General features: G+C 44.6%; 1 protein-coding gene across 4 annotated transcripts in view; it reads right to left on the reverse strand.

Annotated features, from left to right (window-relative positions):
• The window catches only part of MTF1 (metal regulatory transcription factor 1), a 46,688-nt gene that overhangs the window by 33,007 nt on the left and 421 nt on the right, over nt 1-13,260 (reverse strand). For 2 of the 4 annotated variants that reach the window (XM_006934585.5, XM_006934584.5), the window contains exon 2: nt 11,416-11,874. In XM_006934585.5, coding sequence (XP_006934647.3) covers nt 11,416-11,823 — 408 coding nt within the window. In that variant the 5' untranslated portion in view covers nt 11,824-11,874. The other 2 variants (XM_045035566.1, XM_019836682.3) reach the window with 2 other exon arrangements.

Here is a 13,260-nt window from a genome sequence, read left to right on the forward strand (position 1 = left end):
TGGAGGGGCGCCTGGGTGGCTCAGTTGGTGGTTAAGCGACTCTTGATTTCGGCTCAGGTCACGATCTCACAGGTCATGAGATTGAGCCCCACGTTGGGCTCTGCACAAAACTGCACAGAGCCTGCTTGGGATTCTCTCTCTCCTGTCCCTCCCCTGCTCATGTGTTCTCTCTCTCTCACTCTCTCAAAACAAATAAATAAACTTAAAAAAAACCTTCCTTGGATATGGCCAACTTGCCAGGTTGTAAGTGCCCCGGCAAGATTAGCTTCACTGGAGGAGTAGAAGAGAAACCAAAATGTTACACTGTTGAGAAGTCTGGGAAAGGCAAGCAACAGAAGACAAAGAATGTAACTACTCTTTCAAGGAACTTGACTGCGAAGACAGAGACGGGAGAGAAAGCTGGGAGAGGACGCGGACTGGGGAAGACATTTGTGTCTCAAGGTGGGACAGCCAGGTGGACTGCCAAGGCAAATGCCTGCTCCCTAATAATACACTGAAGAAATGAGCCCTCTCTCACTCCATCAGAAGGCAGGGAGTAAATGGAAGTCATTACCCTGTGTCTTTCAGAATCGTTTTAAAATGGCACCAAGTTTCACAAAAGGGAAAGCTAAACCTCTTCAAACTGGATCAGAACAGGAAGTTGCAAAAAACACGTAAGTTCTCAGGGTTACAGAGAAGAGGTATTGCAACATGTGGTACATTTAAATACAAGTAAGGTTTATCACGCCTGCATGCTTTCAAAAAATTATGTTGCAGGGCTTATATTGTCCAAGGTGCTAGGAGTATAGAAAAGATAGTCCCTGCTCTCAAGGAGCTCAACGTCAAGAGGAGACTCAAACAGGGGCACCTGGGTGGCTCAGTCCGTTAAGTGGCTGACTCTTGATTTCAGCTCTCGTAGTGATCTCACGGTTCGTAAGATCGAGCCTCGCATCAGGCTCTGCACTGATAGTGCAGAGCCTGCTTGGGAGTCTCTCCCTCTCTCGGTGAGCCTACCATGTGCCCCCTCCCTGCTCGCGCTCTCTCTCAAAATAAATAAACAAACATTAAAAAAAAAAAAAAGAGAGAGAGAATCAAACAAATAGATCAGAATGGCATGAGAAGTTGTGCTGATAATGGATGTGAGAATAGAAATACAGAGAAAAAGCATCTAACTTAGACTTGGAGACCACTGAGAAAGGATTCTCAAGCTGAATTTAAAGAACTTGAGGGAGGGGCGCCTGGGTGGCTCAGTCAGTTAAGCGGCCGACTTCGGCCCAGGTCATGATCTCGCAGTCCGTGAGTTTGAGCCCCGTGTCGGGCTCTGTGCTGACAGCTCGGAGCCTGGAGCCTGTTTCAGATTCTGTGTCTCCCTCTCTCTGACCCTCCCCCTTCATGCTTTGTCTCTCTCTGTGTCAAAAATAAATAAACGCTAAAAAAAAAAAAAATTAAAAAAAAAAAAAGAACTTGAGGGAGAGGTGACACGTAATTCATTCACCTCTTGAAATTAACTAGCATTATCTATAATACGAACATAAAGTCACTAACAATTCCACTGATAATAAAGAATGCATTTCTCTAAAAGAGCTGAAGAACTGACTCATTTTAACTTTCCTGTGAGGCCTCTGACACTTGTTCATTCCTAAGGTAACGAGCACAGAGTGGACACACGGTAGGCTCACTGAGGATGGGGTCCAATACTATCAAAAGCAAGAAGCATGAGCTTTCAGAGAACTGATGTTGGTTTACAAGGTGTTTTGAATAGTTCTAGAATAGAGAAATGTTTAACAAAGATGATTGCCTGGTTAAGTCAACAGAAGTCAGAGAAGGAAAGGAAAATGAGATAAGCAAACAACGAGAAAATTAAACACTGGACTCCAGAAGACAAAAGCCTAAATTTCAGAAAAGGGGGCGCCTGGATGACTCAGTCAGTTAAGCCTCTGACTCTTAAGTGAGCCTCTGACTTTTGGCTCAGGTCGTGATCTCACAGTTCGTGGAAGTGAGCCCCATGTTGGGCTCTGTGCTGAGCATGGAGCCTGCTTGGGATTCTCTCTCTCTCTCTCTCTCTCTCTCTCTCTCTCTCTCTCTTTTTCTCTCTCTCTCTCTCTCTCCCTCCCTCCCTCCCTCTCTCGGACTCTCCCCAACTCAAACGTGTGCTAGCGCACGCGCTCTCTCACTCTCTCTCTCTCTCAAGGTAAATAAATAAATATTAAAAAATTTTTTTTCAGCAGGGGTGCCTGGGTGGCTCAGTCGGTTGAGCAGCCGACTTCGGCTCAGGTCATGATCTCACGGTCCGTGAGTTCGAGCCCCGCGTCGGGCTCTGTGCTGACAGCTGAGCCTGGAGCCTGTTTCAGATTCTGTGTCTCCCTCTCTCTCTGACCCTCCCCTGTTCATGCTCTGTCTCTCTCTGTCTCAAAAATAAGTAAACGTTAACAAAAAAAAAATTTTTTTTTAATTTTTTTTCAGCAAAGAAAAAAGACTGGGTTTCTGCCAGAGGAAAAAGAAATGAGGGACCAAGGGAACTAGATTCTACACTCTTTACCAGCCCCATGTTCAATGGGAAAGGGAGTCTCTGGCCCTGAGCACCTAGTGCCTAAACATTCTCACAAACCAACGACTGGCCTGGCCAGTCCTCCTCAACACGAGGGACTTCCCACCCTTCTCCCCAATACCAGCTCTGTTCCCAGACCGGCACCGATCTCATTTCTTCTACCCCACTGCGTAACCACAGTGCTCAATGTAGAAACGCAAGAGCTCTGACTGCCCCCATTTCTTCATCGGGCCTCCCACTGCCCACTAACCCGAGCTGACTTCACACAGCGGTTCCCACACCTCAGCCTTTTACCCTTGCAGAACTAACGCTGCCCTGCTGCTCCTCGATGCTCAGCCCTTTCCATGGCTAACGGGCCTCGGTGGCCGAGTCTCCTCCATGTCTTTACAAAGGTGGTGCGTTTGTTACAAAAGCACAGGCTTTGGCATCCAGAAAGCCCTTAGTTCAAACCTCATTCCTACCACCTGCCAGTTGTATGTTTTTAAGCCGTTTTTCTTTCCATCTGTAAAATGAGGGCTAAAAGTACCTAGCTTATAAACTGTGATAAAGATCGAATACAAAACTATGTGGAAGCCCCTAACACAGTGACTAGTACACAGCAGGCACTCAGCGGTTGCTAGGCATCTTACCCTCCCAACACCACCAGCGTAATCAGAGCCCTTATTCCTTGGCTAGAAGACCCCTTGGTTCATAAAGTACATTAAGTCACGGGGATGCAGGATACAGTATGGTGACTAAAGTTAATGGTACCATATTGTATATTTGAAAGCTGCCAAGAGGGAGCTTAAAAGTTCTCATAAGAAAAGAAACTGTAGGGGCGCCTGGGTGGCTCAGTCGGTTAAGCGGCCGACTTCGGCTCAGGTCATGATTTCGCAGTTCGTGAGTTTGAGCCCCGCGTCGGGCTCTGTGCTGACAGCTGAGCCTGGAGCCTGTTCCAGATTCTGTGTCTCCCTCTCTCTGACCCTCCCCTGTTCATGCTCTGTCTCTCTCTGTCTCAAAAATAAATAAACATTAAAAAAAAATTTTTTTTAAAAAAGAAAAGAAACTGCAACTATGTGTGGTGACCGATGTTAACTTGATTTATTGGGATGATCACTTCACAATGTATACAAATACTGAATCATTATGTTGTACATCTGAAATTAATATAATGTCAGATGTCAATTATAGCTCAATAAAAAGGGTGTTTTTTATTTTATTTTTAAAGTATTTTTATTGTTTTTATTTTTTAAATGTTACTTTATTTTGAGAAAGAGAGAAAAGAGGGCATGAGCAGGGGAGGGGCAGAGAGAGAGGGAAAGAGAGAATCCCAAGCAGGCTCTGTGCTGCCAGCACAGAGTCCAATGCGGGATTCAAATCCACAAATCATGAAATCATGACCTGAGCCAAAATCAAAAGTTGGAAAGTTAAGTGACTGAGCCACCCAGGCACCCAAAAAAGGGTGTTTGAATTTTTTTTTTTTAATGTTCATTTATTTTTGGGAGAGAGAGAGAGAGAGAGACAGAGCATGAGCAGGGGAGGGCAGAGAGAGGGAGACACAGAATCCGACACAGGCTCCAGACTCTGAGCTGTCAGCACAGAGCCTGATGTGGGGCTCGAACTCACAGACCGCGAGATCATGACCTGAGCTGAAGTCAGACGCTGAACCGACTGAGCCACCCAGGCGCCCCAAAAGGGTGTTTTTTTTTTTATTATTATTTTTTTTAATGTTTATTTATTTTTGAGACAGAGAGAGACACAGCATGAACGGGGGAGGGGCAGAGAGAGAGGGAAACACAGAATCGGAAGCAGGCTCCAGGCTCTGAGCCATCAGCCCAGAGCCCGACGCGGGGCTCGAACTCGCGGACCGCGAGATCGTGACCTGAGCTGAAGTCAGACGCTTAACCGGCTGAGCCACCCAGGCGCCCCCCCCTTTTTTTTTTTTTTTTTAATGAGCCCTCAGCTTTGCCTGGTGCTCCAAATGCCCACCATGGAAGTAACTTTCAGTGGCCGGGTGGCTAAGGAAGTCAAAGGCAACAGACTACCAGTGATGAGGGCTGGTGTTCACAGAGTTCCGCAGTAGGGCTAAAAACATGTTCTCCTGATCATAAACAGTGGTTCACATTCCACAGTGATATTAATACAACAGTTCAGTGAATTAGGGGTTACTGGGACTTCTGTAGGCTGTCCTGGAACCCAACCACAATTCATAACCTTGATTCTTGTTTTTTTTTTTTAATTTTCTTTTTTATGTTTATTCATTTTTGAAAGACAGAGAGAGACAGAGCACAAGCAGGGATGGAGTGGAGAGAGAGGGGGACACAGAATCCGAAGCAGGCTCCAGGCTCTGAGCTGTCAGCACAGAGCCTGACGCGGGGCTCGAACTCACGAACTGCGAGATCATGACCCAAGCCAAAGTCGGATGCTCAACCGACTGAGCCACCCAGGCGCCCCTCATAACCTTGTTTTTAGGAACCAAAGAGTTCCTAACAGAGGCCATTTCAACCTCTTCATAAACTGGAGATTACCTCCGCACCTCCTTCAAAAACTGCGTGGGCCTACAAGGGACAGAAAGTAAATGAGCGTTCACTGAACGACCACACTGTGCTAGATGTTTTATGCACATACTGTTGTATATTTATGTATGAATAAATCTCATTTAATCTTCACAAAATGCAATGAGATATTTTTATTTCAATTTTACAAAAGAGGAAACAGAGCAGCTCGCCCAAGGCCACACAGAATAAAGCAGAACAAAGATGGAACTCTGGGTCTAAATTATCCCTTTGCACTTCACAGAAGAAACAATTTTAAGAAACAGGCTTGATTTAAATAAGAGAAAAACATTAAAATGTGGGTTCTTTTTCCAATGTCCTACAATAGCAAAATGTTAGCAATATCCAATAGGTACAGCTTATATAAAATGTGAATCTGAGACCTGTTATTTCTGCAGCACCATGCTGTAAAACCAGTATGTACACAAAACCACCTCCGTCCCTTTTCCAGGCCAGCGGGCTTCAGTGACAGAAATGCCGATGGCCGCGAGGAGGTGTGTAACACACACGCAGGCGTGCAGGGAAGCACGCATAAATGGCTTCTCCTGGTGGTAAACGGAAAATGCTTCTTGCCCTGGCTTCTACAAATCCCGCACACACAGCTTCCAGCAGTCTCGCTGCTGGAGTCCAAGCCCTCCAGGGCAGGGATTATTTCTTTGACCTTCCTGATACCTGACAAAAGTAGATAATAAGTAAAAGCTTGTGGAAAGAGTGAGTGGATCCTGAACGCCAGAATTTCAAGTCCTAGTTCTGAATGGCAATTCTGTGGGAGTTCAGAAGGGAGCCTGGGAAGACATGTAATCACAGTTTGCAAAGGCTAAAAAGCAAGTAGTTCCCCTCTGGGAGAGTCAGCAACATCCACATTTGTCAGAGTGGATCATTCCACTGCCTGAGGGGTTCATAACGAGGAATGAGATTGGAACTAGGTCTCCCAAAGTAAAGGACATATTGCAAAACACTAGAATCAAATTTTCCCCCTTATTCTTTTTTTTTTTTTTAATTTATTTATTTATTTTGAGATAGACAGAGACAGCACAAGTGGGGGAGGGACAGAGAGAGAGGGAGAGGGAGAGAGAGAGAGAGACAGAGAATCCCACGCAGGCTCTGCGCTTCCAGCTGCACAAAGCCCGATGTGGGGCTTGAACTCACATTACCTGAGCTGAAACCAAGAGTTGAACGCTCAACTGACTGAGCCACCCAGGCGCCCCTCTTTTTTTTTTTTTTTTTTGATTTATTTATTTTGAGAGAGAAAGAGAAAGTGCACACATGTGAGCAGGGCAAAGGCAGAAAGAGAGGGAGAGAATCCCAAGCAGGCTCCATGCTGTCAGCACAGAGCCCGACATGGGCCTCCGTCTCAGGAACCGTGTGATCGTGGCGTGAGCCAAAATCAACAGTTGGACACTTAACTTACTGAGGCACCCAGGTGCCCCTCCCTTTATTCTTATATTTAAAATTTGCCACACTAAGAAAAAAGCCAAAACTCCTCTTGCAGTGTCACTGACTAATATAGCAAGCAGCCTAATTCACAAAGCATCTCTGAAACTGTGCTTCTTGGTAGAAAAAAAAAAGATACTCTTTTCCAATCGATGTACCAGAAAATTTTGGTGCGCCATGAAGGACACATATGGTATAGGATTTCCCGGCTTTCTTGACTTCTTAGCCAATTACTCAGCAGCAAAGTGGCAAGGTCAGTTAGCCCCAGGAGGTACATTAACATTCACCAGTGTGGTTCGTACAGAGGTAGGTGAACAGGTGACAAGACGGTCCTGGCAGGTTCTCAGGAAGACACAGATGCAAGAAAGTTTGGGAAACCACGGACTACATGAACCCAGCTGCTCAGAAACCCAAAAGAGAAAGGCACAAAAGGAACAACTCTTTAGAATGCTCATCTTGTGTAGAATGACATATTTTGATTGGAGATTTCTCAAAGCTACCATACTTGCTGGCAGTAAGACAGCAAGTATGAAAATAAGATACATGAAATTAGAGTCAGAATGGCCAGTGGCCCCGTGGAAGAAGACAGCATCTGTAGCCAGGTTCTGGCTGGTTTATTTTTACGCAAGACAAGCACTTAGGAAAAAAGTGAAGTAACAGGTAAGCCAACTATACACTACAGGAAACAATGGAACAATCAGGGGTGAACAGGAAAATCAGGCTAAAATCTGACTCAGAAAATAAGCTGCTTGCGAGGCCAAGAAGACTAACTAGTTATCAAATGATGTGATTTCTCAAGAGTAATACCTGTACATGGAGATGAAGGAAGAAAAAGCCCAAGTTAAAAAAAAAAAAGGGGGGAAAAGAGGGAATACAGAAATCATGAAAAGTGTTATCAAACAGTCATAAACATTGGCCTCTCAGACCATTTAAATGAATTTCAGTGTCCTCCCCACCCCAATTATTGTTAAAGAAAAAGCTAAAGTAAAATGGTGTTTCAGGAAGTCAAGTCCCCTGAAAGCCTGCTCAATAAGCAACATTTTCAAAGACTAAAAGCCATTGATGCTTCTCCTTCACATCAACTGATTTTTTAAAATTTCTAGAATCTTCCATGTAGGCTTCATGGACAGAATGGAAAGATATGGTGGGATAAAAGTACAGTGAGCTAAATCCACAGTAGACTGAACAAGGTGCTCACAGTACTCTTGACCTTATCTACTCAACAAGACCTGAAGACATGAATAGTCAACTAGGATGCCAGTACAGTCCCCACCTTATAATGGTTCCACTTTCCAATGGTGAGAAAACCACATGCATCCAGGAGAAACTGTACTTCAAATTGTGAATTTGGATCTTTTCCCGGGCTAGTGATATGAGGTAGGGTACTTTCATGTGACTCTGGGCAGCAGCAGGGAGCCACAGCTCCCAGTCAGCCCTGAGATTACCAGGGTAAACAACCGATATACTTCCAGCCATTCTGTGCCCATACAACCATTCTGTTTGTCACTTTCAGTACGGTATTCAATCAATTACATGAGCTGGTCAACACGTCATGATAAAATTGGCTTTGAGATGATTTTGCCCAACTGTAGGTTAATGTAAGGGCTCTGAACACGTTTAAGACACGCTAGACTAAGCTACGAGATCGTAGGTTAGGTGTTTTCGATGCACTATTTTCAACTTAGAAAGGGTTTATCGGGACATAACCGCACCGTAAGTCAAGGAAGACCTGTAGTGGGAAAGTGACAGCTCATGTAAGTGATTGCATAATCATTCCCGCCCTACCATCTCCTCCTTTTCTGTCTAGATCAGCATTTCCCAAAATGGGTTCCACAAAATACTGACCTTGGAAATAAGACCTGAAAATGGTTTCCCAAGTTCACAACATTTGGAGAATTCTGCATTTCCTTCCTCCGTAGTTATGACCACATCAACAATTCAGAGAAATTCCATAATAAACAAACCTCTGTCTTGATTCAACTTAATGTTTCCCAAACATTTGTGCTTGAAGCGCTTTCACATAGTAATCATTAACTGGGGATGGCCTGCAGTTTAGGCTCTAAGCCATGTTCAAGTTTTCTGTGCTAAAGAAATGATTCACCCCCCCCCACCCCCACCCCTTGAGCTGCTACTACCTCATCACTCTTCTTCCTCCAACTACCATAGTAAAAAAACCCTAAACCAACTTGACACTTCCTTCCTCCGGTTTCCCCACCACCCACTCACTTCTCCATCACTGGAAGCTGGCCTCGGCCCCCAGTGCTCTACCGAAAAACTTCTCGTGGCGTGATCAATGGCACAGATACAGAACCAGTGGCTTCTCTTGGGTCCCCCAACCCCTCTGCAGGGTCACACAGAATAGTTCTGTTTCTTGACACTCTTCCCTCGCCTTCCACAACACCGTTTTCCACCCATCTCTTTGACTATGTGATCTCTGGTTCCTCTTTCTCTTTTTAACCTTCACATTCTCTGGCCAACTCTTAAACTCCTGTCTTGAGTAAACTGCCCACCCTTTGACCTACTGCCCATTTGTGAATCCTGAGCCATTTCCTTGACTTCAGACCTACATTTCCAAAGGGCTTCTCAACTTGTTTGATTCACTTTTCCTCAAAGACTAAACATTCACTATACTCCAAACAAACTCATCAGTTTCCCCACCAAACTTTCTCCTCTTCTGGACTTCTTGATTCCTCTGATGGGACTCACCATTCCCAGAAGGTGATGGGAGCAGCAGAGTCTGACGCCTTCTCCTCAGCCTGACATAGCATGCTGAACAGGCCTCTGTTAAAGCACCTATCACGGTGCACTCTAACTACTTGATTCCTAGTCCTGAAGCTCCATCAATCATCCGTGGGGTCCCTGAACTAAGAGAAGAACCCAACATACTTAGAAAAATGGATGAATCCTTTGAATCATACGCAATTCATTCTTCAAACACAAGACCATTACCCTTCATCAGACTCAAACAAAACCCCAAATCTAAACTACAACCCCTCCTAACTGGGAAATCAAGCTACCACTGCTACCAGAGCAATATTTCTAAAATGCTACTCTAACCATATGAATCCTTGGCTCAGACACCTTCAATGGTTCCCCACTATTTCCCCAATACAGTCCAAAGCCCTCAGCATGTTATCACCACCTTCCATGTCTGGATCTCTGCTACCTGTCCATCCTTCTTTTCAACTATTCCCTAAGCTCCCTATGTTCCCATCCAGGGGTTGGCAAACTCCAGCCAGCAGGTAAAATCTAGCCGACTGGCTGTTTTGCAAAGAAAGTTTTATTGGAAAACAGCCAATCAACATTTTGGCCCAGATAATTCTTTGTTGCAGGGGGCTGTCCTGTATATTACAGAATGTCTAACAGGATCTTTGGCCTCTACCCACTGGACTGCAGCAGCATTTCCCCAGTATGACAACCAAAATGTCTCCAGACATTGCTAAATGTCTTCCGAGGAGCAAAACTGCCCCCAGTTAAGAATCACTATTCTAGAGGTTTCCAAGTACAAGCCGACAGCTTGTCATTGCTAATAAAATACAGCCTATACAGCAATTACAGTACAGTGTCCAGATTAAAAGATAAGGGTCACACACTATTCAGTGCTGGCTGCCTCACACTTGTGAGATTGTGCTCAGTTATGAATTTCTAAGAAGACGTCGGATAACTGGAATTCACACAATCCAAGGTGACCGGACTGATGAGAAATCAGGGGAAAATGTCAAAGAGGACTATTTAAGTAAATCGAGGTGTTTAGCCTGTACAAGAGAAGATAAAGAGACATCCATGATGTTCAAAGAAATCCATGATCTGTCCTGGGAGAGGAAGGTTGAACCTGCTGTTGCGCAGGAAGGCGGAATTAGAACCAGTGAGCGGCAGCTCCAGGAAGGCAGGTTTTTTGGCTCTATACAAGTAGAAGCTTTCTAACAATCAGAGCTGGCCAATAAATGGATTAGGCTGAGCAGGGAAACACTGAGCTCTCGTCATTCTGCAAGTGTTCAAGCAGACACCAGAGGAACTAATGTCAGAGATGCTGTAGAGAAATGCCTGCGTGAGGTGGGAGGGAGGACAAGACGGTTGGTTTCTCTATGGTTGCTTCCAGCTCTGAGATTCTACGGCTAGTCATGGGAAAGCCATATGGCATGAATAATAAAATTCTCCCATTTCAAGGCCTTAATTACAGCCTAAGAGAAAAAATATTTTGCTAAGCGATTTATCCCATGTCTGTTTGGTAACAGTTTACATTTAGTCCCTGACGCTGCAATTACCAGTGATCTGTTTTTTTCTAATTGACCTGTAATCAGTTCCTAGATAATGTCTATCGTTACCTTTAACCCATATCGTTCTGCTGATGATCACTACCAGTCCAATTTGCACAATGCTTTACGGTTTTCCAACCATTGTGACATACATTACCTTACTCACAGTAGCTAAGTATGAGCACGAAAACTTATTTTAGATCACCTGCTCTCGTTTACTGTCTCTTGCCTGAATTTCTTACAAGAGAAAGCGAGGCTTTGTTAATCATCAAATATTCACTACAAAAATAAAGCATATTTCAGCAGATACTCATCTCCCCAACAAATCATTTATACACACCCCAGAGATAAGCCAAATTTAGTTATTCCAGCCTCAGAAACATGGACTTACCTCAATGAAATTTCTATTTGATTTTACGATGCGGGCAAGAAAAGGTGAAAAATTATAAATTAGCTTTCTCAAATTTCAATATGGCTATACAAACCAAAAGTTCCAGAAAGCAGTCACAACAAAATATGAAGCATTATGTGTTGCGGACAAGCAAAGCCATTGTAGGTCCTCATTCCAGGGACTCCTTTATTCCCCAGCTAAAACGGCCAATGCGAGTTGTGTAAGGATTTTTCTCCAAAGCAAACCTGGGCCCTCACCCACTGCTTTACTTACTTCTTTACGTTTCGTTTCTGGACATTCCGACTGCAGAGTGAGAGTTGCACCTTCGATATTTCTTGGCATGGGCGTGGAACCAGGGTTTATTGTTAAATGAATCTGATCTGGTGAGATAATGTGTTGCACATAACCCTGGGACATTGCTTCATGATCTATTAGGTGAAAGCCCTCTTCACCCCCTACTAGAAAAGGCAAGTGTTCTCCACACTGTCCATCATCATCTTCATCCTCCAAAGTGCCAGGGTCCTGCTCAATAAGAACAGTTGTCCTATCATAAACAGTTCCAGATGAGGAAGGCACCAGTCCGTTTTTATCCACAAACCTGAGCATCTTGTCATCGGGGGTCAGCTCATCTTCCTCTGCCTCAAAGTAGATGATGTTGTCGTCCGGACTGTGTTCCCCCATGGTTCAATCGTGCTCAGCCCAATTGTGAGAAATGGAAAGGTAATGACCTATCTGCAAGAGGACAAAGCCAGAGTTAGAGCCATACCCTGGGACCTCCTTGGCAACCACAGGGCACATTTTTCTTCTCACTTGAAGAAGAGGCCAAAGTAAATGAAAATCATCTTCCTTGGGAATCATATTTTTTAAAGTTTAACTTTGAAACCATCAAGTCATTTTAAAGGAAAAGCAATGCCTTACACACACACACACACACACACACACACACACACACACAACTGAAGAAATAAGTAGTTCTTAAGACCTTCCAAACATGCCTTACTGCCAAACTTAAAGGGGAGAAGAGGACAAACTGCCTCAAGGCTGAGTTATTACACATCCTAAAGTAAGAAAACCCCATTCAGATATGCCCCAGATTAGACCACGAGGCAGTGTAGTCCATTGTGGAAGTGGAACTTTGGAGGCAGGGTCACCTACCCACAAATTCCAGCTTTGCCACTTAGTACCTGGGTAACTTTTCTGTGCTCCATCTTTCTTATGGATAAGGTGGGACTGGTAATCCCCGTTCTCTCAGAGTTGTTACACAGAGTAAAAGAGATAATGTTCATTAAAGCACAATGTCTGGTAATAGTAGGGAAAGCAAGTGTGAATTCATTCCCTCCTTCCTAAAACAGATGTTTCAGCTTCTGGGTAGACGGTCTGATCCCTAGTCAGGCATATCCAAAGAAGACCATTATATCTATTTACCTCCTAAAACAATGTGGTGTCCACTAGACCCATGCTTGTATAGTGTGCTCTCTGCAGCGAGAGAATGGTGAGTCTTATTTTTGTTTCTACTCTCCCTAGCACAATACGATGACACTAGGAGTTCAGGAGATGTCAGTTAAATGAATGAAAGACCTGCAGATATACTCTCTTGGGAAGACATCCTCTCTTCGAAAGATATGTTCTCACAGGAAGGATACCAAATTTGAAATCTTTTCTGTTCTGGATTAGTTCTTCTTCCTTTAGCTGCAAACACACCGGTTCTACAAATCTGGGTTTGGCAGGCAGAACGAAATTTAAAAATAATCAGCACATCACTTTTCGTTTTCAGTCTGGCTTTACACTTTATCTCTCTCCTCTGTCCTGGGTTAGAAAGTGAACCTTTACGGAGTGGGGCGGCTAGACAGAGAGGTAGTTACCAGAGACAGGCCAAGGGATTGGATCCGGGAGGAACCGGCCCGACCCCTTGCTCTGGCTTACGCAACCCGGGTAGATGCACATTTCGCTGCATCGGAGGAGAGATAAGAGCACCGGCGGCCCCTCAGGGCTTCCCCGGCACCATCAGCAGCTAAGCGGAGACCCAACTGTCCGGAACAAACAAGACCAGGAGGCTTGAGGGTGGCACACGAGTAGTACAAACGGAGCACCCTTAAGAGAAGGCTGGGAAAAGGAACC

This window comes from Felis catus, chromosome C1, assembly GCF_018350175.1.
Source record: "Felis catus isolate Fca126 chromosome C1, F.catus_Fca126_mat1.0, whole genome shotgun sequence".
NCBI lineage: Eukaryota > Metazoa > Chordata > Mammalia > Carnivora > Felidae > Felis > Felis catus.